A 25,372-nucleotide genomic window follows, 5' to 3' on the forward strand; every position below is an offset into this window, starting at 1 on the left:
ATCTTGTTTCCCTTTACTTTATAACACAGCATTAGCGGGATCTCTGGAGGAAAAGTAATACTTAAAACCTTAGCTTAGCTGTTTGTTTACATTCGCTGTACAGCGCCGCGCCAATCACCTGTGACTGGCTTGCTGCAGAGCGTGAGCGTCTTGGGAATACCCGGTCAATATAATGGATATAATATGGACACATAAGACAATCAATATTCGGTATTTGTTATGTATTTATTGTACAAATTGCCTGAAAAGATGCACGTTCCAGGATGAATTGAAAAGCTCCTGTAAGGGCTGAGATGGCAGAGAACAGCTGATTTGGAACGGAGCAACAGCTGTTCGCTTTCACGGGGAAAAACTATTAAATCTTCAACAAAATATGCAGATACTGTCAAAATCGGTTCCAGGGAGTATATAGGGATTATTGATGGTGTTTTTTTCTGGAACGAGTATTCGAATATTCGCTCGGAAAAACCAACGAGTATTCGAAGCCTGAAAAATGGTACTGGGCCAGCCCTACTATTGACATGGTTAGTAGTTATCATATAAAATCGATCGGGCGGCGAATTGCCCACCTCGAGGGGTCTCCGTAGTTACGGAGTAGGATTACGGAGTCGGAGTAGTATACTCCTGTCGTCTATTCTAATCTGCCAGAGCACGCACTCTATCAATTGCATCTGTGTCTTCAACACGATTGTTCTCCACATCATCACAGCAACAATCTCCTACATTGCTGACACATAGAACATAAACAAGGAATTTACAAGGAAGTGACGTATATCTCGCCCAGACGCGATTCGCTTATACGCTTTGCAAAATCTTTTGCCATACGCTTTGCGGATTGAAATGTCATTTTAATTTTGCAACACAAGGAGCATGGTGCTAAAGCTTTGCCATTTGAATAAATGCACTCAAGAAATGTGACAGATTGTTAATTCTATTTTATTGTTATAGCTTTTCAAATTTCATTGAGGATTTCATTGTCACTTTGCATATTAAAATAGACTTTGAATAACGTATTTTCAAATTACATTATTAAATTGGATAATGAATTGTCAATTGAATAATTTATTGACAGATTGAAATGCAAATTGCATTGCCTTTTGTATTTTGCTACATGTATGCTTCCATGAATATCATTAACCTTCACTTCATGTTTTCAGAATAGTTTTTGACCCCTGACCCCATTATTCAGTCCAGAACTTTTTGGGACCCCATCTTCTTACATTTTGTTGTGCATTTGCTTCCCCACACATAGTTGAACCCACTCAAAATCTGTCCATAATGTCATCGTATCCCAGTGAAGTCAGAGGTAGTGGTTAGCTTATGGCTACAAACTAATTAGTAGTTTATCTATATTCACTTTTTGTATATAACGGCCATTCAAACTTACGGTAACTGTACAAAATGTATCATTCTACCATGCCGTGTTCTTTTTGGAAAAAGTCTGCCGAGTTAGGATCGCTTTAACTGACTTTATTTAGCAAAGGTTTGGACTAGCATACTATGAAGCAAAAGGAGGAGAATTGTACAAACACGCGTGGAGATACACTTAGTAGGGCATTCAAAAGGATGCTTTACCTGGAGCGTTCTAACCCTCTGGGCTATGGGTTGTAACTTTAATACTGGGCAGGCGTGGACTTAGATATGTTCTCGGATTGGCTAAGCATGGTGCTGAACTCCCGCCTCTCTGGATGTTGTATGTCTCTCTATGCTGCTCCCTTGTGGCTATGTGTTGGCATTACAACTTGCTTTGTGATATTGTGCTGACCCCTAGTGGCTACGTGTTGGCATTGCAATTTGTTATGTGGCCCTGAACTTCTGAGTTCGCTGAACACCTGGGCCGCTCGTATCTGTAGAATTGATACGTGAATGAATGGCTTCTTGTATGGGCCGGACGCCTCCCTAGGAGCCGGATCCCTCCTTGGGATGGGAACGAGACCTCTCTAGTCGCCAAGGACATATGTGGCCTGTTGGTATAAATGTGTGTATTATGTTACATGGCTATGTGTGGGAATTACACTTGTTCTTGTGGCGTCTGGGTCTCTCGGTCATCTTGACCGCTTGTATCTCTAGAATTAGGGATGTCCCGATCCGATATTTCGGATCGGCCGCCGATATTAGCAATAAAAATGCATATCAATATCGGATCGGACTGCACAGGAAAATCCCGATTCAGTTTGTTTTCAAAACTCCGGTCCGTGTTTTCGAGCGCACCAATGTAGGTAATCCATTCCAGTTTTTTTTCAGCTTTTCCCCCCAAATCCGGTCCGCGTTGTTCAGCACACCTAGCGCACACTGTGTGTGTGGTAATTTGACTGTTTTCTACTCAGGTTTTGTGTGTGTTGCTTTTATATATAATGTTATATTGTTTACAATATTGTTTACACTCTTGTTGTTCAAGAACAGAGCACTGATGCCAATTCAATGTGTGTTTGGTAATTTGACTATTTATTATTTTGTCTATTTTGTGTTTATTTAACCCTGAATAAACAGGTCAGCTTCTCATTACCAACTATTGTGGATTATTCAAACTAACCTAATTAAGTTGGCTAGTTGTTTTAAGAGTAAAACCCTTTTCAACATGAGTAGTACAACAAAATAAGTAAATATCTTTAATCTTTAATACATGCTTGGATCGGCCGGTATCGGTATCGGCCGATGCTAAAAGCTACAATATCGGTATCGGATCGGAAGTGCAAAAAGCTGGATCGGGACATCCCTATCTAGAATTGACAAATGATGAATGGCCTCCTGTATGAGCTGAACACCTCCCTAGGCTCCGGATCCCTCCTTAGCGTGAGAAAGAAGACTCTTTAATTGGTAAGGGCATATGTGGCCTTGGTATGAATGTGTGAAATACGTAACAACCACAACCCCATATGCATATCAGGTGACCCCAAGGTTGGGGACCACAGCTCTAGTGGACTGAGTTGTAGCAACATTCATAGCTTTACCAGAGTGTGTGGGGGGGGAATTACCAGATAAAGTAAAGAAAAACATCCTGTACATGTCCCCTACCTCCTTCCTTCCTACATCTTGTAGATGTCTCCTGCCTCCTTCCCTCCTTCATCCTATAGATGTCTCTTTCCCTACTTCCTACTATATCTTTTACCACTGCCTGGCATCCAGATTATTTCACACAGGGAATAAAAGCAGGGAGGAGAGGAGGAGAAGATGGGGAGGAAGGAGGGATGAAAGCAAAGCAGTAAATCCCGGCAGGCTCTTTTGCATCTCCTTTGCCTTCCTCTGACACCCGAACGGCCTTCTCTGTAGTGAGAGCTGAGCCTTTTTGAGAACCTTGAGAACACAACACAGCATGGAAATGGGTTCCTCTGGCACAAAAAAGCAGAGGAAGACCCTGGAATTTATTGCTTTGGTAAAAGTCTAGCACAAAAACACTGCTGGTGGACCTGATGTATGCTTTTGTCATTTGTGAGTTTATTCCAGAGGCTGTGTAGAACAGTGCACACACATGCACTGTGTGCTGTTGTGTAGATGAAGTGGGTGCACTTCACTCGCTTTGGGATATCATTGATTCATAATTACACCAGCTCTCATCCTGAAGTCTTTCCCCAAACAGCGTCTGTGGGAACTAGTCTATTTAAAATCTGCGGTGGTTTCATATGGGGAACGTCGAGAGGGAGCGAGAAAGGCTCCCAGAGTGCTGTGATGATCACTACATGCAGAGTCATTATCGGATAAATAAATGAATAAAACCCCACCCTGGGGTGGGGTTTGTATCGTGACCCTATGGACTTCAGTGGGGGTTTCATTCCGTCAGTGCACAGCACCTTCTCAACGAGCAAGTGTGCGCCTGCAGCAAGAGGGGGGGGCCAAAATACCAATTCCCTACACAATGTTATGTACTTCCTTGAAAACCGTTTCGCGCTGCGCTTTTATTTTTTACTGCTCGTGGCGCCCCCCATGTGATTTGGCGCCCCCCACAAATATGGCGCCCGGGGCGGCTGCCTGGTGGGGGCGGCTACCCATGCCTAAAACCACCACTGACTTCGGGCACATCTGTCAAAATAAAAGGTATTTCGGTAACACTTTATAATAAGGTGCCATAATAAATAGCAAACTAGTCATTACCTAACCCTTTGTTAATATTTGTTAATTGTTATTAAAATATCTATTTGGCACAAGTTAATAGTTTTTTCATCATTAATTAAATATTAGTTGTTTGCATAAGCCTAACCCAACCCTAACACAAGACCCTGAGCCTAACCCTAACCAGCGACACTCTGGTCAGTGAAAAAAAACGATTAACAATTAACTAGCCAAATAGAAATTTTAGTAACAATTAACAAATATTAACAAAGGGTTAGGTGATGACTAGTTTGCTATTTATTATGGCACCTTATATTAAAGTGTTACCGTTACTTCTTCTGGCGAGTATACAATCTTTATTCATTCATTGTTCTGCGACCGAACTGACAGGGATATCTCTGATATTATGAATCTTAAAGACTGTTTCGGGGTTCTCTGACTCTCTGGTACTTCCATAAGAAATACTCGTAGTGGGGGTTATCTCGGCCATGGTGGAGAAGGAATTGGAGGAAAATAACTTCTGCTTTGACTCTCTGAAGTCCAGATTGAAACGCTACATGGAGGAGAAAGAGATTGTTGCCGTATGCGGGACAGCTGTCAGTTAACTTCGGGTCCGTGCGGACTCCTCCGGCGGCGGAGCAGCGGAAGGAGTTTGTTGTTGCTGGTTACCTAAAGAGGTCAGCCGGAGGCTCTAATACCACTTGTTGAAAGGGCTACAGCGCCACCTAGCATAACGGAGTAGATAGATAGATAGATATATACTTTATTAATCCAGAGGGAAATTCAAGAAATCAGTCAATCAATCAGAGTCAGCCATGCTCCGGCGATTATTCGATTCTCTTAAAGGCCATGTACGTTCGGAAAAGTGACACGGTCCGTTCGAGTGGCAAAATCGGTAAAAGGCTTAATCCGATCTAGCTGTCCTATGTAAACGCACTGACTGTTTCCTTGAAAGCACCTGGAGAGCTGTAACTGAATTCCAGGGAAAATGTGGTGTGAAAATAAATTGTGAAATAGTTTGACATTCCGGAATTAGGTTATATACAACAGTACGGTACCATACAAGCTTTTTCCCATTAAATAAGGTCTGGAGTTGAACTAGAATCTTTTAGATCTGATAATATGATCTGTAATAGTTCTGTCATGAGCTCCTTGAGACCAGATAATGTCATAAAACGTGTTTGTGTGTGTGCGCAGCTGGAGCAGTTGAAGAGTGAGTTGGCTGCAGACAGAGAGACCCTCCTCAGCTCGGAGTCCCTCAGCACCGACCTGATGAAGGAGAAGGCTCTCCTGGAGAAGACCCTAGAGACCCTCCGAGAGAACTCAGAAACACAGGTAAGAAACACTCATTCAAATATATGCAGGACACAAACATGCTCACATGCACACCTGCTCACAAGATAGCCACATGGTTGCTCTCACACTCACATACACACAACCATGCACATACGCATAAACAAACACACACCGATATTTTAATTCAAATTATAATGCATGCATACAACATGTCACTTATTTTAAGTATTCCAATCAATTAATGCATCAATAAGTATTTTCAGTGCATTATGATCCTGTAAAGCTTTTTGTTGGACACAATGTATAGGGTCAGAAGGTACCGTAACCGTAGCATGAAGCATACGGTGCCAAGTCACAGTGTTGACCGTCCCCAGCTGAAGGGCATGGAGCAGGAGAACCAGCACCTGGGCCAGATGCTGAGTGCCCTGCGGCAGCGCTGCCAGGTTGGGGCCGAGGCCCGCGCAAAGGACGTGGAGGCGGAGAACCGGACGCTCCACGAGTCCATCTGTGAGACCAGCGCAAAGCTCAACAAGATCGAGTCTGAGAGGAAGCAGCTGCGTGAGTTACCTGTTGGTCCACATGTTCACAGCCAAGTTAACACAGCAGTTTTTAGCAGGTAGTTTGGAACAGAATCTGTTCCTGTGGATGTGTGCTAACTGGAGTTAACTTCCAAACTAAACCAATACGTTGTTGTCACATAGAAAAGGTGTTTAACTAAACTATAAATGTACACAGCATGCTGAATAGGGCTGGCGTGACCTCAGCCCGCACAGCAGGTGCCGAAGCACAGGTCCCGGCAAGAGAAAGGATCCAAAGCAAACACGTTTTCTAAAGTAAATAATATTGATTGACTAGAAAGGGATAAGGGAAAGGGAAAACAAAACAGGAACAACAGTAAGCCAAACAAACACTAAACAATAACCCACTCAGCTTGGTAAGACAAACTAATACAACCCAAGCAAACGACAGCTATCGCCAGGGAAATGTAACATGCCTGGCAAGACCAGCCAGACAACAAAATGATGGCTAAAGAGCCTACAAACAATGGCATGAAAGCCTACAAATGCGACAGGTAGTGTCCACATCAATGGCGTAGCGCCCAAACACGATACAAGCAGTATCAACCGTGGCATAGAGCCAAGTGGTGTGGGAGAGCACAGGCTTTATCCACCTGCCCCTTTTGATTGTATTGCCCTCAGCTGTTGTCACCACTGGGCCTGCAGGATACTCGACAGGAAGGGGCGGGGGTACCTGAGCAGAGGGGGCGAAAAGAAAAGGGATTAAAATACTCATACAAAATAACTACCTGTACCAACCTGATGTTTACATTGAACGGAATACGATAATAATGATGAGCCAACCGACCTACGTAACAGTTGTGCCATTGATGAAAACCAAAATGTGTGGTTGAACTTACAGGGAAAGAGCTGGAGTTGGTGAAGGAGAAAGGGGAGAGGGTGGAGGAGTTGGAGTTTCAGCTGCAGAAGCTGGAGAGGGCGAATGAGAGCCTGCAGAAGAAAGTGACCGGTCTGAGCAACACCTGTGAAAAGGTTTGGATTCTCTCGTCACTCCATTATACCTTCTTAGTAACTACATCTGTCGATCTATTGATTTTAGGACATTTGATGATGGCAATGCATGTGGTTCAAAGGTGCATAATCATGGGAAGCCACATTGTGTTTACTGGAGAAAGGTAGACCTCTGGGTGCACTGATGTTGTATACAAAAATTATGCTTACAGATTAACTAGCAATAAGGTAATGAAGGTTATCTTATTTGAAGCACCGTAAAAAAAAAATATCTGAATGGATATAACATCTATAATATATATTGAACGAAGGAGACTGCAAATTTCTGTTGCATACGAAGGATAATTTGACATCGGGGCAACCGAGAAATAACCTGTGACTTGGGGCACAGCTCTTGTTCACCTGCAACCCAACCCAAAAAAGTTGGTCGGTTCATCTGCAACATTGTGATCTGGATATAAAGCAGAAGATTTGGTCAATAAGCCGATGCCAGCTGGACTGATGACCCTCCTTTCCCCAGGTGTCCTCCCTGGAGAAGGAGAACGGAGAGCTGGAGGCGGAGGGCCGGCGGCTGAGGAAGAAGCTGGACGGCCTGAGCAGCATGGCCTTCCAGCTGGAGGCGGCAGAGCAGGAAAGCCTCCAGCTGGAGCAGGAGAACCTGGAGCTGCGGCGTTCCGGGGCCAGGGCCGCCCAGCTGGAGGTGGAGAACCGGGAGCTGGAGAGTGAGCGCATCCAGATGAAGCGCAGCCTGGAGATGCTCAAGGCTTCGTCCAAGAAGACTGAGAGGCTGGAGGTATGAACCATATTGCCTGACAGAGAGGCTAGGTTCAAACAGGGAGGCTAGGTACTAACAGAGAGGCTAGACACTAACAGAGAGGCTAGACACTAACAGAGAGGCAAGGTACTAACAGAGAGGCTAGACACTAACAGAGAGGCTAGACACTAACAGAGAGGCTAGACACTAACAGAGAGGCTAGGCCCTAACAGAGAGGCTAGGTACTAACAGAGAGGCTAGGTACTAACAGAGAGCCTAGGAACTAACAGAGAGGCTGGGTACTAACAGAGAGGCTAGGTACTAACAGAGAGCCTAGGTACTAACAGAGAGCCAAGGTACTAACAGAGAGGCTAGACACTAACAGAGAGGCTAGACACTAACCGTGTGGGTTGACCGAGGCTAGGTACTTACAGAGAGGCTAGACACTAACAGAGAGGCTAGACACTAACAGAGAAGCTTTACACTAACAGAGAAGCTGGACACTAACAGAGAGGCTAGACACTAACAGAGAGGCAAGGTACTAACAGAGAGGCTAGACACTAACAGAGAGGCTAGACACTAACAGAGAGGGAAGGTACTAACAGAGAGGCTAGGCCCTAACAGAGAGGCTAGGCCCTAACAGAGAGGCTAGGCCTTAACAGAGAGGCTAGGAACTAACAGAGAGGATAGGACGTTCAAATGGGTTTCATTAAAGATCCTGTTGTGATGCTTGGCTTAGACCTTGATAACCATTCATCTGTTCCAAGTGGGCTTAGTGGGGATAGCTGAGATGTGTGTGTGCTGCTCCCCCAGGTGAGCTACCAGGGCCTGGACACAGAGAACCAGCGGCTGCAGAAGGCCATGGAAAACAGCAGCAAGAAGATCCAGCAGCTGGAGGCGGAGTTGCAGGAGGTGGAGACAGAGAACCAGACGCTCCAGCGCAGCCTAGAGGAGCTCAAAATCTCCGGCAAACGCCTGGAGCAGCTGGAGCAGGAGGTAGGCTGGTGGGGACAGTGGACCAGGTGATAGTCTGGTTGGAACAGTGGGGCAGGAGGTAGGCTGGTGGGGACAGTGGACCAGGTGATAGGCTGGTTGGAACAGTGGGGCAGGAGGTAGGCTGGTGGGGACAGTGGACCAGGCGGTAGGCTGGGGCAAACAGTGGAACAGCAGGTAGGCTGGTTAACAGCGACCATCCAAATGTTTGAACGTTTTGTGTGTATTAATTATAAATATAAATTGGGAAAAATGTTTGGATTGTCCAGATTTGTCCCTCCACACGGTGATTTGAGCTGACTTTTAACTGGACATGCTTCTTCTGCCTGTTTCAAGAACAAGAGTCTTGAGCAGGAGAGCTCTCAGCTGGAGAAGGACAAGAAACACCTTGAGAAGGAGATCAAGCGGCTCCGGCAGCAGGCGGAGATCCGGGACAGCAAGCTCGACGACAGCAGCCAAAGGCTGTCCTGCCTGGAGAAGGAGAACCGCTCCATGGGCAAGGAGATGATCTTCTTCAGGGATTCGTGCACGCGGGTCCGGGACCTTGAGAAGGAGAACAAGGAGCTGGTCAAGCAGTCGTCCATCGATAAGAGGACCCTGGTAACGCTCCGAGAGGTGAGGAGCCGTGCCCGCCAGCCAGCGGGGTGGGCAGGGGGGCTGCTGGCTCGGTCCGCTGGCTTGGTCCACTGGCTCAGGCCGCTGAACCCATTTGAGATCAAAAGGTTTTCCTTGATGCCGGGGGAGATTGTTGAGCTGATTCATTGGGCTCCTAGAAAGAGATAAACTCCATTAATTATTGATGGCTATTATAGGTAAAATACTGAATGCTTCAGCCTAATCAGAAAATTGTGTGTGTGTGTGTGTGTGTGTGTGTGTGTGTGTGTGTGTGTGTGTGTGTGTGTGTGTGTGTGTGTGTGTGTGTGTGTGTGTGTGTGTGTGTGTGTGTGTGTGTGTGTGTGTGTGTGTGTGTGTGGTGTAGGAGCTGGTTAGCGAGAAGCTTCGGACTCAGCAGATGAATAACGATCTTGAGAAGCTGACTCATGAGCTGGAGAAGATTGGCCTGAACAAAGAGAGGCTCCTGCACGACGAGCAGAGCTCTGACGACAGGTGACTAACACACAGATGTTCACTGGCTAAACATGGTTCTTTGTGTCAATGATCCCGCCACTAATTTTCCGGTCATTTTAAAGTGGGAGCAATCTCACTTTAAAATTAGACCCATTCTGTTAGGGTCTCAAAGAGTTGGTGAACATTTCTGTGATATTTAGGTGAGTGCTGCATGCAGCACTCACAGTTATGATAAATGGTTGTGTCTTGTGTGCATCTAGAGCAATTCGTTAATCCATCCATATTTCTGAGACACTATTGGTCTCATGAATTGTGTTCACTGTATTGACGTGAGAAACAATCACAACCAGAGAATATCCCGTTCAATGTAAACGAACAACAATCCTCCAGACGGCTGGTTTCTGTTTTGTATTGCACTTTATATTACTAAAATCTCAAAGCGCTACAGAGAAGTAAAAATAAAATTTGTGAGAAAAAAAGCATTAAAACAATTATTAAAAATGACCAATAAATGGTTGAAAGCAGAACCTATAAAATAATAATTAGAAAAATGCTTTTTAAAAAAGATACGTTTTTAGATTTGTTTTAAAGCCGCTGAAGTCTGTGGGGCGCACAGGTGGTCAAGGAGGGTTTTCACCAACATCCCTTCATCTGCTGCTCTCAACCCAAAGTTCAGACTTTATTTCCTCTATGTGTTTAAATTCTAAAGGACATCTTTGCTCAGTGTCCTTGTTTCAAAACTAATGGTTCACATGAATTTCAAACCAATTTGTAGTTTTCTGCTTAAACCGGATGTTCCTGTATGCTTTCCTATAAGTGACTATTATCGTATGTAAGTGTTGATGTATTGCTTTATGCTGCTTTATTGGCCAGGTCTCTCTTGACAAATGGTCCATCTGGTTAAACAACGGTTACATAATATACATCCTGGACGTTCAGCTAATAGGGGGTGTGCTTCGCCTGTGTGTGTGTGTGCCTGTGTGTGTGTGTGTGTGTGTGTGTGTGTGTGTGTGTGTGTGTGTGTGTGTGTGTGTGTGTGTGTGTGTGTGTGTGTGTGTGTGTGTGTGTGTGTGTGTGTGTGTGTGTGTGTGTGTGTGTGCATATATATGTGTGCATATATATATGTGTGCATATATATATATATATGTGTGCATATATATATATATATATGTGCGCATATATATATATATTAGTGCTGTCATGCGATTAAAATATTTAATCACATTAATGTCATAGTTAACTCGCGATTAATTGCGCGTAATCGCGATTAATCACACTTTTTTTCTATGCTAAATATCCCTTGATTTCTTTGTCCCTTTAATTTTTCTCATTTTAATGCTCTTATCAACATGGAGAAGTGCATTGGCTTGCCTTGTGCAAATGTATTTTTATTGATTACATTGGCATATACTGATCAAACCAGGACGATACAAAAAAAAAGCCGATAGTGCAATTAAACGATGAACATACAAACATACTGCCTTGAACATAGCTGTCAGGCTACTGCTTCTTTGTTTTGAGCCAAAGAAAAAATATATATATCGCGCGATGAAAAAATGAACGCCGTTAAAATTGGTTTGCGTTAACGCCGTTAATAACGTGTTTAACTGACATGTATATATATTAATATATATTAATATACTAATATATATATATACTAATTTCTTTTTAACTACTTAGTGTTCGGGCCATTTTTGGCCTTTTTTTTGTTTTTGCACTGCGCCTACTCTAGAGAGCACTGCTCCTTCATAGTATGACCTCTAATCACATGCTTGGTCTCTTTGGAAAGCTGAGAACCTGTAGAATGTAATGACATTATCAGAATAACTGTATCATGTACTCTCACAGTGCTGGGAAGACTATAATATTGTTTTTCCTCCCGGCCGGTTACCCACAACTCCAAAACCAAGCTGATTATAGTACCCTGGGTAACTCCATATCCCTTGGAAACACTACTGAGCCCTAGCCCTAGATCTTGTGATGCTTTGTGTAAAAGCAGATCAACAAAGCATAAAAGATGAAGTCTCCAGCTCCTTTTATGTAATGATATGTCCATTCGTTCTGGTCAGGGTCCTTTTGGATACTCCAAAAAAGACCTTTGGCTACCCAAAATGCATACTGTAAACAAAAGTGAACCCAAACATGTAGAAGCATAATCTTGGTCTCAAATGAAAGGTTACCCTCTGGGCTTTCTTGTGAACCATTTAGATAGCATACCAGATGTTCTGATATGTAATGAGACAGGTATAACCACACAAAAATCAAATTTTTAGCTATCCGACTCTGGGGAAGAGCCTGCTAGTTTACGCACACCCCTTGCGCATTTGTTTTCTCAACCACACGTTGTTTGACATGCTGGATATCGTCAGAAAGGTATTTTCATTGGCTATTAGGATATCTAAGGCCCGTCCCCGACCCTTGCTGTCTGCTGGTGTAGCTGTCAATCAAAGTATACACGCCCCGTTTTGATAGTGATCGCCTCATTGGCTTGTAAGGCTTGTAAACAAGGAAGTATTGGTCTTACAGACATGTGGGAGGGCTCTATGTCACCGTGAGACCCTGGCAAACACAGCGAATTCAATGAATCAGACGACAATAGCAGAATTCAAACCCTGAATCGCAGTTTTCTACAAAAAAACATAGTAGCGTTTCGGTTTTCTATTTTTCGTCTGCATTGTATAAGATGGCTTGTGCCTATACACAATGTAATTACACTAAAATAATATTGATATTCGATTTCTGCGGACTCTTATGAACATTTCAAGACCCAACATGAAGTATCAACTCATTGCTAAGGATATCCACAACGACGATAAAGTTAGAATGCACCAAGGGAGGAGGAGGGTGAGGGGGGCTATTTTGACCTAAGACACTAGGATATTTTTGATCTATATTCGCCAAAAATATCGATTCCACCATATGGTTGACATTGGATGACATTCCTGATATTCTAAGCTTTCAAACGGTGTATGACATGACTATAACAGTATAACACTCAACTGTATGATGTCGAAAGTTGACCCAGCATGTTGGGGGGAAGGGCTGATGTAACGAAAACTTGCCCGCCGGCGGGATTTGACCGTTAAGTGGTTAAATAAATTGCGTTGATTGCGCGATAAAAAAATTAACGCCTTTAAAATTGGTTTGCGTTAACTAATATATATATATATATATATATATATATATATATATATATATATATATATATGTATGTATGTATGTGTGTATATGTATGTATGTGTATATATATATATGTATATATTAGTGGTGGGCATACATACTTTTTTTTAATGTAGATTAATCTAGATTAATTTTGGAATTAATCTAGATTAAAATGGCAAACGGCAAAAAATCCTTTAGTTTACCTTGACAGCGGTCAATTATACTTGGCAACGGTGAATTATCAAATATAATTCACCGCCGGAAGTTATGAAGTGCCCATGCAAGTGAATGGAGCAGTCTACAGCATTGAGAAGAGCTGTGTAATCATCCATAATAATGTAAGGTTTAGAAGTTAATTCATATTTGAAAGTTGTAGAATAAGTTAATATAATTTATATTGGAGTTAATTTGCTAGAAATGTATTTGCAATGTTTAGTCAGTTAGTCATTTACATATTTATGTTACACAATTATTACTTACATATTTAAATGTTTACATATTTAACACTGATATTCTGTTCTCTCTGATTCCCTCACGTTTACCTCAGTCTAAATTCTAGCTTCTGATTGGTTAGTTCAGTCACGTGTTGGGTCCGAACAAGAAAGTGTTGTGGTTGTTGTGAGTTGTAAAGTAAAGTACCGCTTAAGAAAGTCATCCGACCGTCTCCCTGCTGTTATTCTCATAAAGAGTGATCCACCACCACATATCGAACCCTCACGTTACAATAATTCAAGGCCCACCTGGGCTGTACCACTTCGGGTGGGGCCGCTCAGTTACTCCCCTCTAGACAAAATCGACTTGGTTGCTACGTTGACAGTTTGTGAGTGAGTGTTGCGTCTGTTGAGTGAGTGAGAGGTTGCAGGCGCACAGCTCAGGCTGCCGGACAGCGCTGCAAGGAACTTTTATAAACGCCATATTGTTATCCCGCAGTAGTCAGCCAGACAGCCCAGAAACGTTAACGGCCCACAGGGAATTCTCCCGACTCTCCCGATTACCACTCAGCCATCGTGTGTGTGTGTGTGTGTGTGTGTGTGTGTGTGTGTGTGTGTGTGTGTGTGTGTGTGTGTGTGTGTGTGTGTGTGTGTGTGTGTGTGTGTGTGTGTGTGTGTGTGTGTGTGTGTGTTATTCGATAGCCTGGTAATGTGTATAGGCCTACGCGTACTGTAGGAATATTCAGACTGGTTTAAATAATAAATGTTATAGTATTTCCCATCTTTGCTGAGCAAGAGTTTTGTTCGAAGGTTCAGTGATTGAAACAAATAAAAGCCTGGGCCATTGAAGTTTTACTGTCATGCACCTACCCGATGTCAAGTGGACCGGGTTGAATTCACTGCGGATCTCTCTCTTCTTATATCCTTACCAAATATATTTTATTACTGTCCATCTCAATACTCTCTGATCTCATTAAAAGGCTGCACAAAATCAAGGGATATTTAGAATATAATTTTTTTTGGATTAATCGCGAGTTAACTATGACATTAATTTGATTAATTGCGATGAAATATTTTAACCGCTTGACAGCCCTAATATATATATATATATATGTATATGTATATCTGTTAATATATGTATACATATGAATATATATATGCATACATACATACATACATACATACATACATACATACATACATACATACATACATACATACATACATACATACATACATACATACATACATACATACCAGTGGCGGCTGGTGGTTTTTAAAGTGAGGGAGGAAGGACTGCGCGCTTGGTTGCCATTGGCCTGCTTGCACTGTTGGTGTATGGTGGCATAAGAATGTGAGACTCAAGTTGTTTCAGGGTGTTTTGGTGAACTACAAAATAGCAGGGAGGGAGTTATGTGAACAAAATGTATACAAAGCCACCAGTGGCATCACTGTAATTTGAGAAGGAAAGGATGCAAAGCATATTAGTCAAATCAGGCCTACTATTGATTTGTAAAAGTAAATCAAAAAATCTGGGCCTATCATTGGGCCCATTTTTGCCCTCACTGACTGAAGTTATTTAGCTATGTTTAATTTCAGTTACAATTGCTTGTAATGCTACCAGTAAGTCATGCGTACCTAGCAAACCATGTAGCACTCGCAACACTGACGTTGCCATTACTTCTGGTGACCTTGATTTTGGGAAGTGGTCTACCTCTTTCTTTGGTCGCTAACTTAGCACTGTAACTGAATGAATGGAATGCTTTTTGTAATAAGACGTTAACAATGTCCTCCGTTTCCAATGTTTCCATTGTGCATTTAGGATCTCGCTATCGCGGATTTCACTTGCTCTGCGTCTCTCAGACTGTGCACCGCGGCAATGCAGACCGGGTTTGCTATCGACAGCGTTGCCAGATTGGGCAGATTTCCCGCCCAATGATGATCTTTCAAGCCTAACATGGTTAAAAGTAGCCCAATTGGGTGGGAAATCAGACCAATCTGGCAACACTGCTCAACATCCAGGGATCCTGCTTATTGGTTCATAGCGCAGACGGATAGATTTTTGCGCGAATCAGACCCCTTAAGGTCCCACCCACTCAGAGGAGGATTTTCCTCCTCTCTCCCATTGAAACCCATGTTATCCACCGGCCGCCAGTACTTTCGGGAAAATGAATGGGAGTGAACGGTGGCGAACGGAGGACGTTCCTCCCTGAAGTAATTGTCAATAGGCGATAGGGGGTGCTAATGTCCCTTTACCCAGGGAAACGAACATTATATATTCAAAGGCAATAAAGTAGTCATATTTAAGGGCATTAATTCATTACAGTAGTCTGGGCAATCTACATTTTTTATTCTCAACAATGTTAGGGAGGATCTTCCTCCCTCTCCTCAATGGAGAAGCCTCCACTGATACATACATACATACATGCATACATGCATACATGCATACATACAACCTCCTAGTGAACCCACAGTATGATTACTCCTGTGCGTCCAGGTTCAGGCTGCTAGAGTCCAGGCTGGAGACGACTCTGAATTCCTCTCTGGAGATCAAGGAAGAGAAGATCGCTGCCCTAGAGGCCAGACTGCAGGAGTCTTCCAACCTCAACCAGCAGCTGCGACAGGAGCTGAAGACGGTGAGACACACACACACACGCACACGCACACGCACACGCACTATAACACTTACACTTACACAAACTTGTTCTGGCTGCAAGGCTGAATAGAGCCGAGCCAGTATAGTTTAGTGGACATGCACATTATTTAAGATGGATAAATGGATAGCCTGGATGGCCTGGGGCACCAGGGGGAAGAATGTCAGCAGTGCTGTTTCAAGATCCGGTGTGTACGGTTTTGTAGGACCTAGCGAGGGTTGCATATTGCAACCAACTGAATCCCATCCCCACCATTCCCACGGCTGTTGTGTATTCTGTAAGGGGCCAGGAGGTACTTCCAGAAAGATGTCACTGTCTACAACAGCATTAAGTAGTGTGATGGAAAGTCCATATGCTGTTTAGTTTTTATAATTGAAGCTTTGTTTTCTTCAGGTTACGTTACATAGCACCCCATGTATTCACTAGTGTTATCTATTTCCCCTTTGTTGTTAACCTTTTGCCTTTAACCTAACCCTCACATGATAGATGTGAAACAGGGTAGACAGGTTTTTTTTCTACAACTATTGAGTGATTTTCGTATTGAGAATTATCTCCTGTCCTCAAGGCCAAATATCATCTTATCACCAACTTCAGGTGAGGAGGTTCCTTGACAAAGTTATGAATTGTATTAAGTTATTTAGTCCGCAAATGTGTCAAGTAAAGGTCCTTTTTATTGATTGCGGTTGATGAATTTCTGAATGGGACTGGACATTTAGGTCCCAAATTCTGTTTTGCCAAAAAGCAACACCTTTTGATGGCACCTAGGTTGATTTTGGGTATCTTTGTCATAGTCCTCATGAACAATGTACATGTTGCAGGCCATGGCGGAGGTAAAAAACATTTCTCCCATTCTCTTATTTATTCCATAATGGTAAACTACCATCATATACCTATTATCACTATCTTTTATATGTATTGATTATCCATAGTGGTAAATTAGACCTATACTTATCACTATCTGCCTTTAATGATTGCCCTCTACTAAGCAAATTCTGGCTGATTGAAAAATTTAAAAAACTTCGGTAAGGTAAGCGTTGCACCAACTCACACACAGGTTGTTCTGTAAAGATAGCCATGCCCTCTGAAAACATAACCACTATCTTTTAGTTCCTCCATCAGAGAACAGCGTGGTCCAAAATAATTGGCCAGCTCTGTCTGAGACACTCTTCATTAAGGGCTTCCAAGACTGTTATTTATGCCAATACTCTCCGATGTACACTGCTTCTGTTCTGAGGTCTGAAAGGCAGATGCATCGCAGCATATTGTGGGACGTTCAGTAGAAAAACTGACGTGTTTATGAGCCTATCCCTGGTCATGGCTTTGGGCTGTTTTGTTAGGATGTTCTCTTATGTTTAGACTTGTCCAATCAAACCTTGATGGAGTTGGTAAATGGTGACACTGACATTGCAAAAAGCAATAAACTCAAACATTGTTAACAATACCAAAAACCGGTGGTTCTGGTTAAATCAATTTTCATTGTTTGAATTGTCTTTGTGCTATTGTTGGACTCATGATCTGGGTATGAATGTTCCTGATGTGAACTGGTCCAGGTAAAGAAGAACTACGAGGCCCTGCGCCAGCGGGAGGAGGAGGAGCGAATGACGGTGCAGAACTCGCCCCCCCGAGGAGGGGAAGAGGCACAGAGCGCCAGCAGGTGGGAGAAGGAGAGCCACGACGCCACCCGAGGGCTGCTCAAGGTCAAAGACCGCCTCATCGAGATCGAGAGGAACGTAAGTTCAAAGTGTACCACTCACCGTAAGTCAATTGTGAACCACCTAAAGGCTGTTATGCCCCTTTTCCACCGACATTACCAGCTCAACTTGCCTCGACTCGGCCCGTCTTTTTTTACGTTTCCATCGCCAAAATCTGGTACCTGGTACCTGGTGCTCTTTTACTCTCACCTCCCATTTAGGTTCCAAGAGAGCTGAACTGATACTTTTGTATGACGTAAACAGGCTGCTGGCCACTGATTGGCCAGAGTGTTGCCACTGGCCGAATAACTGATGAGCGTGACGTCCAAGGCTGAAACCCGACACCCGGCATCTTTAAATAATAGCATCAGCGTTCAGTCAACAATAGTGATTGATTATTAAACGTGGCAGGATCAGCGCGCAAGTACACGCTGTGGACCGGGACAGAGGTGGTGACGCTCCTGTATGTTTATGTGTCGTTTGGTCGCGTATGTGTCACAGTTTCGCGCATGCATGCTAGGACTACCAGGGACCTGCCCACGTTGAAGAGGTACTTTCTAGATGACATATGAAGTGCCTGGAACCAAACCAAGTTGTGCCACGCTAAGTCTTGGCGAGTTCAGCTGGTACTGTTGCTGGAAAAGGGGCATTAGAGCAGCTACATACTAGGTTAAACCTTGTTCCACCTTAAGGCTATGAGGAATTACATGTTGGTCTCTAACGTGAAGCACCTATATGCTGTCTGAGGAGCTACATGCTAGTTTCATCTCTTTGAGCTTCACAAACAAAGTTGTCATGGCTGCTCCTTGGAATGCATGCCTTCTATGAGGCTGTATTTGTGAGTCGCTGCTGTGTGTACAATCTTTTGCAATGCGTTTCCAACGCTCAAGTTATCTATTTGTAAATCCCCCTCTTTGTTCCCAGAATGCGACACTGCAGGCTGAGAAGGCGGCGTTGAGGAGCCAGCTGAAGCAGTTGGACACCCAGAGCAGTAACCTTCAGGCTCAGATCGTTGCGGTGCAGAGGCAGACAGCCTCGCTACAGGAGAACAACACGGCGCTGCAGACACAGAACGCCAAGCTACAGGTAAGCTAGCAGCTGCTGCCTTCAGATGGCTCCATAACACGCATTCACTAAAGGCTAAAGGCTGCTACATACTGGCCCAACCGTTGGCCATCTGAAACGTTTGGGGAGACTCAGACAAGATCGGAATCAAATGTTCTCCGTGTGTTCAACCGTGTGGGAGCTTTTGGACCGCATGGCCGGTGTCTGGTCCGATCAACATGCAAAGTTTGAGAGCGTTGGCGTTTGAGGCGTCTGGCCTCTGATTGGTTTTGTTCTGCTAGCAGACAACCCGCGAATCAGCATGCTGTGTGTTAGGGGTGGACTAGTCTGGCTGAGCGGAAATGGACAGCGTCTATAGCACTAGCGTCGGATTCCACCACTACTCCTCCCCTTCCTGATGCTGGCTTTCCCGTATTGTGCTCCCCCTCAAACTCGGAAACTAGTCAGTAAAAAAAAAGCGAGTTTTGAAGAGGACTTTGACGGCACTGTAAAGCTAGCATGTTTGGCTCTTACCGTTGAAAATTGCAAAGAACTTCAAAAGATTTGCTTACAGCATTTGCTGAGGAAGAAAGATGTTCTTGTACTATTTCGGATAGACACCGCTACTGCTTCCCGGGGTTAGCCCCGCCCTAGATGATTGTGATTGGTTTGAAGAAATAAAAACAGGCCTGCCCAGTTTGCCCCCAGATAGACGGCTCTAAATAGCGTGGTTCCAGACCATTCTACTTGCTGTAGTTTGGACTGGCTTTGCGAGACTAGGGGCGGACTAGCGCCTGCATCTTGCACAAGTGCAGAACATACAAGCTACTGTGTAGTTGGCATTAACGTCTTTCAAAGCAACTTTTCTGCCGAACAGGTCAGACGAGAGTGGTCGGATAAAGGCAGTTTGCCGTTGGTTTAAGTCCCTTTACAGATAAGCTAGCAGCCTTCAGACAGCACCATGACACGCATTCCCTGAAAATCGAAGTTTAATGTTCATATGAAAATAATGAAATTAGTCACTTAGGGACACTGTAGCGAATAAGACAGGATTCTAACAGGTAACGTAGCTGCAGCTGCAGATGCTACAGGTTCACAAGATTACACATCTGGGGCCGTATTCACAAAGGATTTTAGGGCTAAAAGTAGGTCCTAACTGGCGAATTTAGGAGTAACTCCTAAAAATAATGGGCGTGTCACTCTTAAATTTAGGACTCCTAACTTTTTTCACTAAGAGCAATTCACAAAGTATTTTAGGCCTAAAAGTAGCACCTAAGTCTGGGAGTGCTTAAAAGTCCTCAAGAGGACTCCTAACTCAGTAAGACCCATTCACAAAGAATCGTAAATGCCTGCGAGACGAAATGTTAGGGTATTAAACTTGTTGTGGAGTTAATCGCGATGCAATAACATCCCCGACTAACAGGAATAATCCGATTAGTCCCGAAATAAAATGTTTGGCCACACTACGTTATTTAGCAACAGGGGAAATGCAACTTTGCAATGCCGACGATTTAAAAATATCGCAACCATCAGTCAGCCGTGCCATAAACTTTCCTTTGGACATTCAACAATTACACAGGATCAAAGCCAACTTCATGGCAATTGCAGGTATGCCCGGTGTGGTCGGTGCTATTGACGGGACGCACATAAAAATAATTGCGCCATCAAAAGACGAGGACGTGTTCGTCAATAGGAAGAAAGTGCATTCCATCAACACGCAGGTTGTTTTTGATGCAAATTTTAACATAGCCTACTGTATGTTGTTGCAAAGTGGCCTGGATCTTCAGCTACCCATGATTCGCGCATTTTAATGGAGAGCGGTCTGAGGCAGCTTTTTGAGATGTACCAGTTGGGTGTCACTTGCTGGGAGACAGTGACTATCCATGCAAGACGTGGCTCTAGACACCCTACCTCAATCCACAACCGGGAGCACAGTTAAAGTATAACATGTAGGCCTAAGTGATTACGCAGATTACGCTTAGTCCTATGCGTAAAACACATCGTATTGGCTCTTTGACGCCTTTTATTTGTTGAATCCATATTATTGTTTACTGATTTCTTCCATATATGGTAGAGCACACAAACATACACGAAATGTTGTGGAGAGAGGAATTGGGCAGATGAAACGTCGGTTCATGTCCTCCACGGCGAAATACGCCTCACCCCAGAGAGGGCAAGCACAGTAATCACTGTATGTGCCATTCTACACAACCTCTGCAAGCGGAGGAACATTCATCAGCCAGACGATGATGATGATGATGATGATGATGATGATGATGATGATGATGATGATGGCGATCAACATGACAATGAATTTGGCCGTGTGGAACCGAGTGGACTGGCATTTAGGGATCACTTTGAAAACACATTTTAGGTAAACACCTTGGCACAAATCAGTCAACACTTGTGTAGTTCATAACGTTTATTTTCTTTTAAATGTTACGTATTTTTATTGTTTGCTTTCTCTCTCTCTTGAACGTGCAGGCCACAACGTCATTATCGTGGTCTGCACAAAATTGTCATCATGCGTGTATTCTGCTAACTGCACTATAACTACTTAATAGGTATTCATTTCTAGCCTAGGCTATTTCCTTGTTTTTCGGTGATTCAGTGGGCTCGTCTGAACAACCAATCACCGAACTGACTGCTTCTAAACTCGTGCACAAGAATTGACGTAATCCATAGCAACGGCGCGTCACTCTTAGTTCACTCTTTGTGATTTATCCTTAGTAAGAGTAGGTCTCAGCGGCTTTGTGAATAACTTTTAAGAAAAAACTCCTACGTAAAATGTTTTAGCGCGAGTTAGGAGCACTCCTAGCGGTAAGATAAAATGCTTTGTGAATACGGCCCCTGAACTTTGAACTAGAAGAATTGGTGAGCTTCAAAATCAAACCATTGACCTGCTCCCTCCCATCGCAGGTGGAGAACTCCACCCTGGGCTCCCGGGGCGCGGCCCTCCTAGCCCAGAACTCCCAGCTGCAGGGGCAGCAGAGCAGCGTGGAGGGGGAGCGGGAGGGCGCACTGCGGGACAGGGAGGAGCTGCGCTGCGCTCACGAGCTACTGCTGCGGGACCACGACAAGCTGGCCGCGCTGCACGAGAGGCAGGCCGCCGAGTACGAGGCCCTGATCACCAAGCACGGGGCCCTGAAGGGCCACCACAAGGGCCTGGAGGCGCAGCACCGCGAGCTGGAGGACAGGTGTGTGTACATACGTAGCCGGTACACAGGCTCTATTTTTCTTATTTTGCCGATGGTTTCATTCCCATCATATTTTGTGAATTACCTTAATCGTATTGTATTTTTCTTTTATTTTAAGGCCCTTTTTTTTTGTTTCTAAAATACAGAAAATATCATATAAGCTCTGCAGGCTCTGTGTAGGGTATGAATAGCAGTTTGGTGGTGGAAATGGCGAAACAATCCATTAGTGTTTCGGTTTTCTCTTTTTCATTTTCAAAAATCACCACAATGCAGGAAATGAAGGGTTCAGCGCTTAAATTTGTGCGACAGACGATCACAATCTCAATAGAAGCACAAAACTAGGACTTCCGGCTTGGCGATACGAGATGTAGGTCGCGTCGTCTTGAGCTCCTGCAGATTTATTTATTTTTTCAATTTCAAGGCAGTAGAAAATAGTTAGAAAATAGTAGTAGAAAATTTGGTTTATTTTCTACTACTTTCATGTCGCCTAAGGCGAAAAAAGGGAAGAACAGTATTACGCCTCACCTGCGGCCTGTTGCGCGCCCTCGGTCCCCGACCCCTCCTGAATCTCCTCCCCCGCGGAGTCTACCGCCGAAAACTATGGACGTGACCTCGATCAGAAATTAGCTTTTGTCTGCTCTTCGTCTCGATGTCGCGGCAATGTTTAAAGCTGAGCTCCGGGAAGCCTTGGCTGAGACCCTCAGTTTAAAACCGAGCTGCTAGCCTTTAAAACTGAGCTTTCCTCCAGTCTGTCCGCTGTCCGGCAGGACGTTGCTTGCTTGAAGAGCACCGTAGCTGAAGTCGAGCTGTCCCTCTCTACATGCACTGATGACATCGTGGCCCTCAGGGCTAAAGTGGAGCACTTGACACAGGAGGCGGCTAAGATGGAGGATAAGTGTGATGACTTGGAGTCCCGATCGCGCCGCCAGAACATCCGTATCATCGGTGTCCCGGAGGACGACCCTAACTCGGCATCAGCGGCTAACGTTTCCAAGCTATTGATGGAGGCTTTCTCACTCGATCCTCAGAAAGGCGAGAGAGTTACAACGGATTACTCTGCGCAACATGTCCATCTCCGTGTTCCCGGACTATACCCCCAAGACGGCCCGGAGTCGCGCAGCCTTTACCGAGGTTCGGCACCTCCTACGAGCCATCGATGGAGTCAGGTTTGGCATCCTCTTTCCTGCACGACTTCGCATCACCTACGCAGGTGTACAGCGCGACTTCACTTCCCCAGAGGAGGCTAAGGCATTTATTAAAACACTGAATAAATAGAGTCCCGTATCGTGCTATCCTTTGCTCCGGTCCTCCTTTTCCAGTTCTGGTGAGTTGTAAAATTACTTTTTCCCTGTAACTATTTTAAGCCTCCAGCTGTCACCTAATATTTTTGTTTATGTTAGACGACTTTGATTTTTGTCCAACTCCACTTATGTACGTTTGGTGACTTTTCTAGCTGTACTGTTTATATTTAGGGGTCCAAGCCAACAGGTTGGATCCCTATTGTTTTTGTAAGGATTTTTCTTTTTATTATTCCAGCAATAAAAGTGTGCCCACAGCCCAAACCGTAAATGGTGCCGACACGCCAATTGCATGACTTGATCCAGGTACGTGAAGACTATGCAGACGACAAAATCCAGACCTGCCGGCCACTAGGTGGCGCTATACCAAGGAATACGTGTTTGGGGCTATAACTCCCACACCGAACCTCCAACAGTCCAAAACGTTATACCAACAGATGCACTGGAGTCTGCTGCATCTTTTGGCATAGGCCACGCCCATTTGCGTGGCCTATGCCATGCATAGGCCGAAAAATCGCGAAAACCGCAAAACTGTTTTTTCCCTACTCCTCCCACATTTCTTGACCAATCGACACCAAACTTTGCACACGACATCTTCAGACGCACACGCAAAGAATGCATGGAACACTTTTTTGATGCGCCCTCGACGACGAAACGGTATCGTTTTGAATATTGGTTTATTAGCTAAATTAGACGTGGAATATCAAAAATCCAAAGAAATCCAAAATTAGACATCGGATCGAGTCCAAATTTTACACACATGTTGGTGCTAACCTTAATGTCGTTCGATAAAAATTTCGGAAAATTTCGCAATTAGGGGGCGCAATAAACGAGGAAATTGTATATCTTCTACAAAATTTCGCCGCGAAAACGCTACACTGACTTCTCGCTACTCCTACCACAGTCAAATACTTTGTATTCAGGGTAGCGTTTTAAACACATGCTTTGCGTTGTGCCGGCGAAACGCACATTTCTTGTCGCGTTGTGCCGGCGAAATGCACACTTCTTGGACCCCTGCATAACTGCTTGCAGTTCTAGTTTATTTTTATTTTTTTTATATTTTTGTATCTGTTTGAAGTTGATAACAATAGCCTACTTAGGTTTGTGTCCCAATATGTTCCCCCTAAAAAGGAAATGTATATAAACCACATGCCACTACCCTTATTATTTTTATCGTATTCTTTTCCATCACAGAAACTGGTGGGTGGGTGTAAATGCATGTATAAACGTTTCCTAGATGTATAGTCTGTGGGAACATGCATATTTTTATTAGGGGTCCAAGCCAACAGGTTGGATCCCTATTGTTTTTGTAAGGATTATTCCTATTATTATTATTATTATTCCAGCACTAAAAGTGTGCCCACAGCCCAAACCGTAAATGGTGCCGACACGCCAATTGCATGACTAGATCCAGGTCCCTGAGTTCTAGGCAGACGACAAAATCCAGACACGCCGGCCACTAGGTGGCGCTATACCAAGGAATACGCGTTTGGGGCTATAACTCCCACACCGAACCTCCCACATTCAAAAACTTGTACCCACATATTCACTGGAGTCTGTTGCATCTTTTGGCATAGGCCACGCCCATTTGCGTCCATAATTTTTTTTCGCAAAATCGCGAAAACCGCAAAACTGCCTTTTCCCTACTCCTCCCACATTTCTTGACCAATTCACACAAAACTTGGCACACGATATCTTCAGACGCACACAAAAAGAAGGCATGGAACACTTTTTTGATCCGACCTTCGATGACGAAACGGTAGCATTTTCAATATTTGTTTATTAGCTAAGTTTGACATCGGACCAAATTTTACACACATGTTGGTGCTAACCTCTACAGCATACGATAAAAAATTCGGAAAATTACGCCCTCAGGGGGCGCAATAAAATACGAAATTGTATATCTTCTAATTGGCCCAAGGAATGTTCTTCAAACTATAAGGGAACCATCAAGGGGCAAACCCGAGTCTATATAAAAAATATGGCAAAGAATTATTAATGTGGGCGGGAGTTATTTGGCAAAGGAAAATTGTCTTTGGAAAATTTCGCCAACAGGGCGGCACCAAAAAACGACGACATTGTATATCTCCTATTTGGCCAATGGAATGTTCTGAAAACGCGTTTTAGGCTATAACTCCCACACCGAAGCTCCCACAGTCAAAACCTTTATATCCACAGGTTCACGGTAGCGTTTTGAACACATGCTTC

General features: G+C 44.0%; 1 protein-coding gene across 1 annotated transcript in view; it reads left to right on the forward strand.

Moving 5' to 3' along the window:
• The window catches only part of ccdc88ab (coiled-coil domain containing 88Ab), a 114,527-nt gene that overhangs the window by 67,490 nt on the left and 21,665 nt on the right, over window positions 1–25,372 (forward strand). The window contains exons 12-23 of the mRNA XM_056608878.1: window positions 5,133–5,382; window positions 5,718–5,901; window positions 6,763–6,893; window positions 7,393–7,665; window positions 8,440–8,622; window positions 8,956–9,234; window positions 9,599–9,726; window positions 15,778–15,916; window positions 17,485–17,664; window positions 18,550–18,711; window positions 21,589–21,866; window positions 22,895–23,032. Of these exons, the coding sequence (XP_056464853.1) occupies window positions 5,133–5,382; window positions 5,718–5,901; window positions 6,763–6,893; window positions 7,393–7,665; window positions 8,440–8,622; window positions 8,956–9,234; window positions 9,599–9,726; window positions 15,778–15,916; window positions 17,485–17,664; window positions 18,550–18,711; window positions 21,589–21,866; window positions 22,895–23,032 (2,325 nt within the window). The remainder of the gene's footprint in view (window positions 1–5,132; window positions 5,383–5,717; window positions 5,902–6,762; window positions 6,894–7,392; window positions 7,666–8,439; window positions 8,623–8,955; window positions 9,235–9,598; window positions 9,727–15,777; window positions 15,917–17,484; window positions 17,665–18,549; window positions 18,712–21,588; window positions 21,867–22,894; window positions 23,033–25,372) is intronic.

This window comes from Gadus chalcogrammus, chromosome 15 (genome assembly GCF_026213295.1).
Source record: "Gadus chalcogrammus isolate NIFS_2021 chromosome 15, NIFS_Gcha_1.0, whole genome shotgun sequence".
Taxonomy (NCBI): Eukaryota; Metazoa; Chordata; class Actinopteri; order Gadiformes; family Gadidae; genus Gadus; species Gadus chalcogrammus.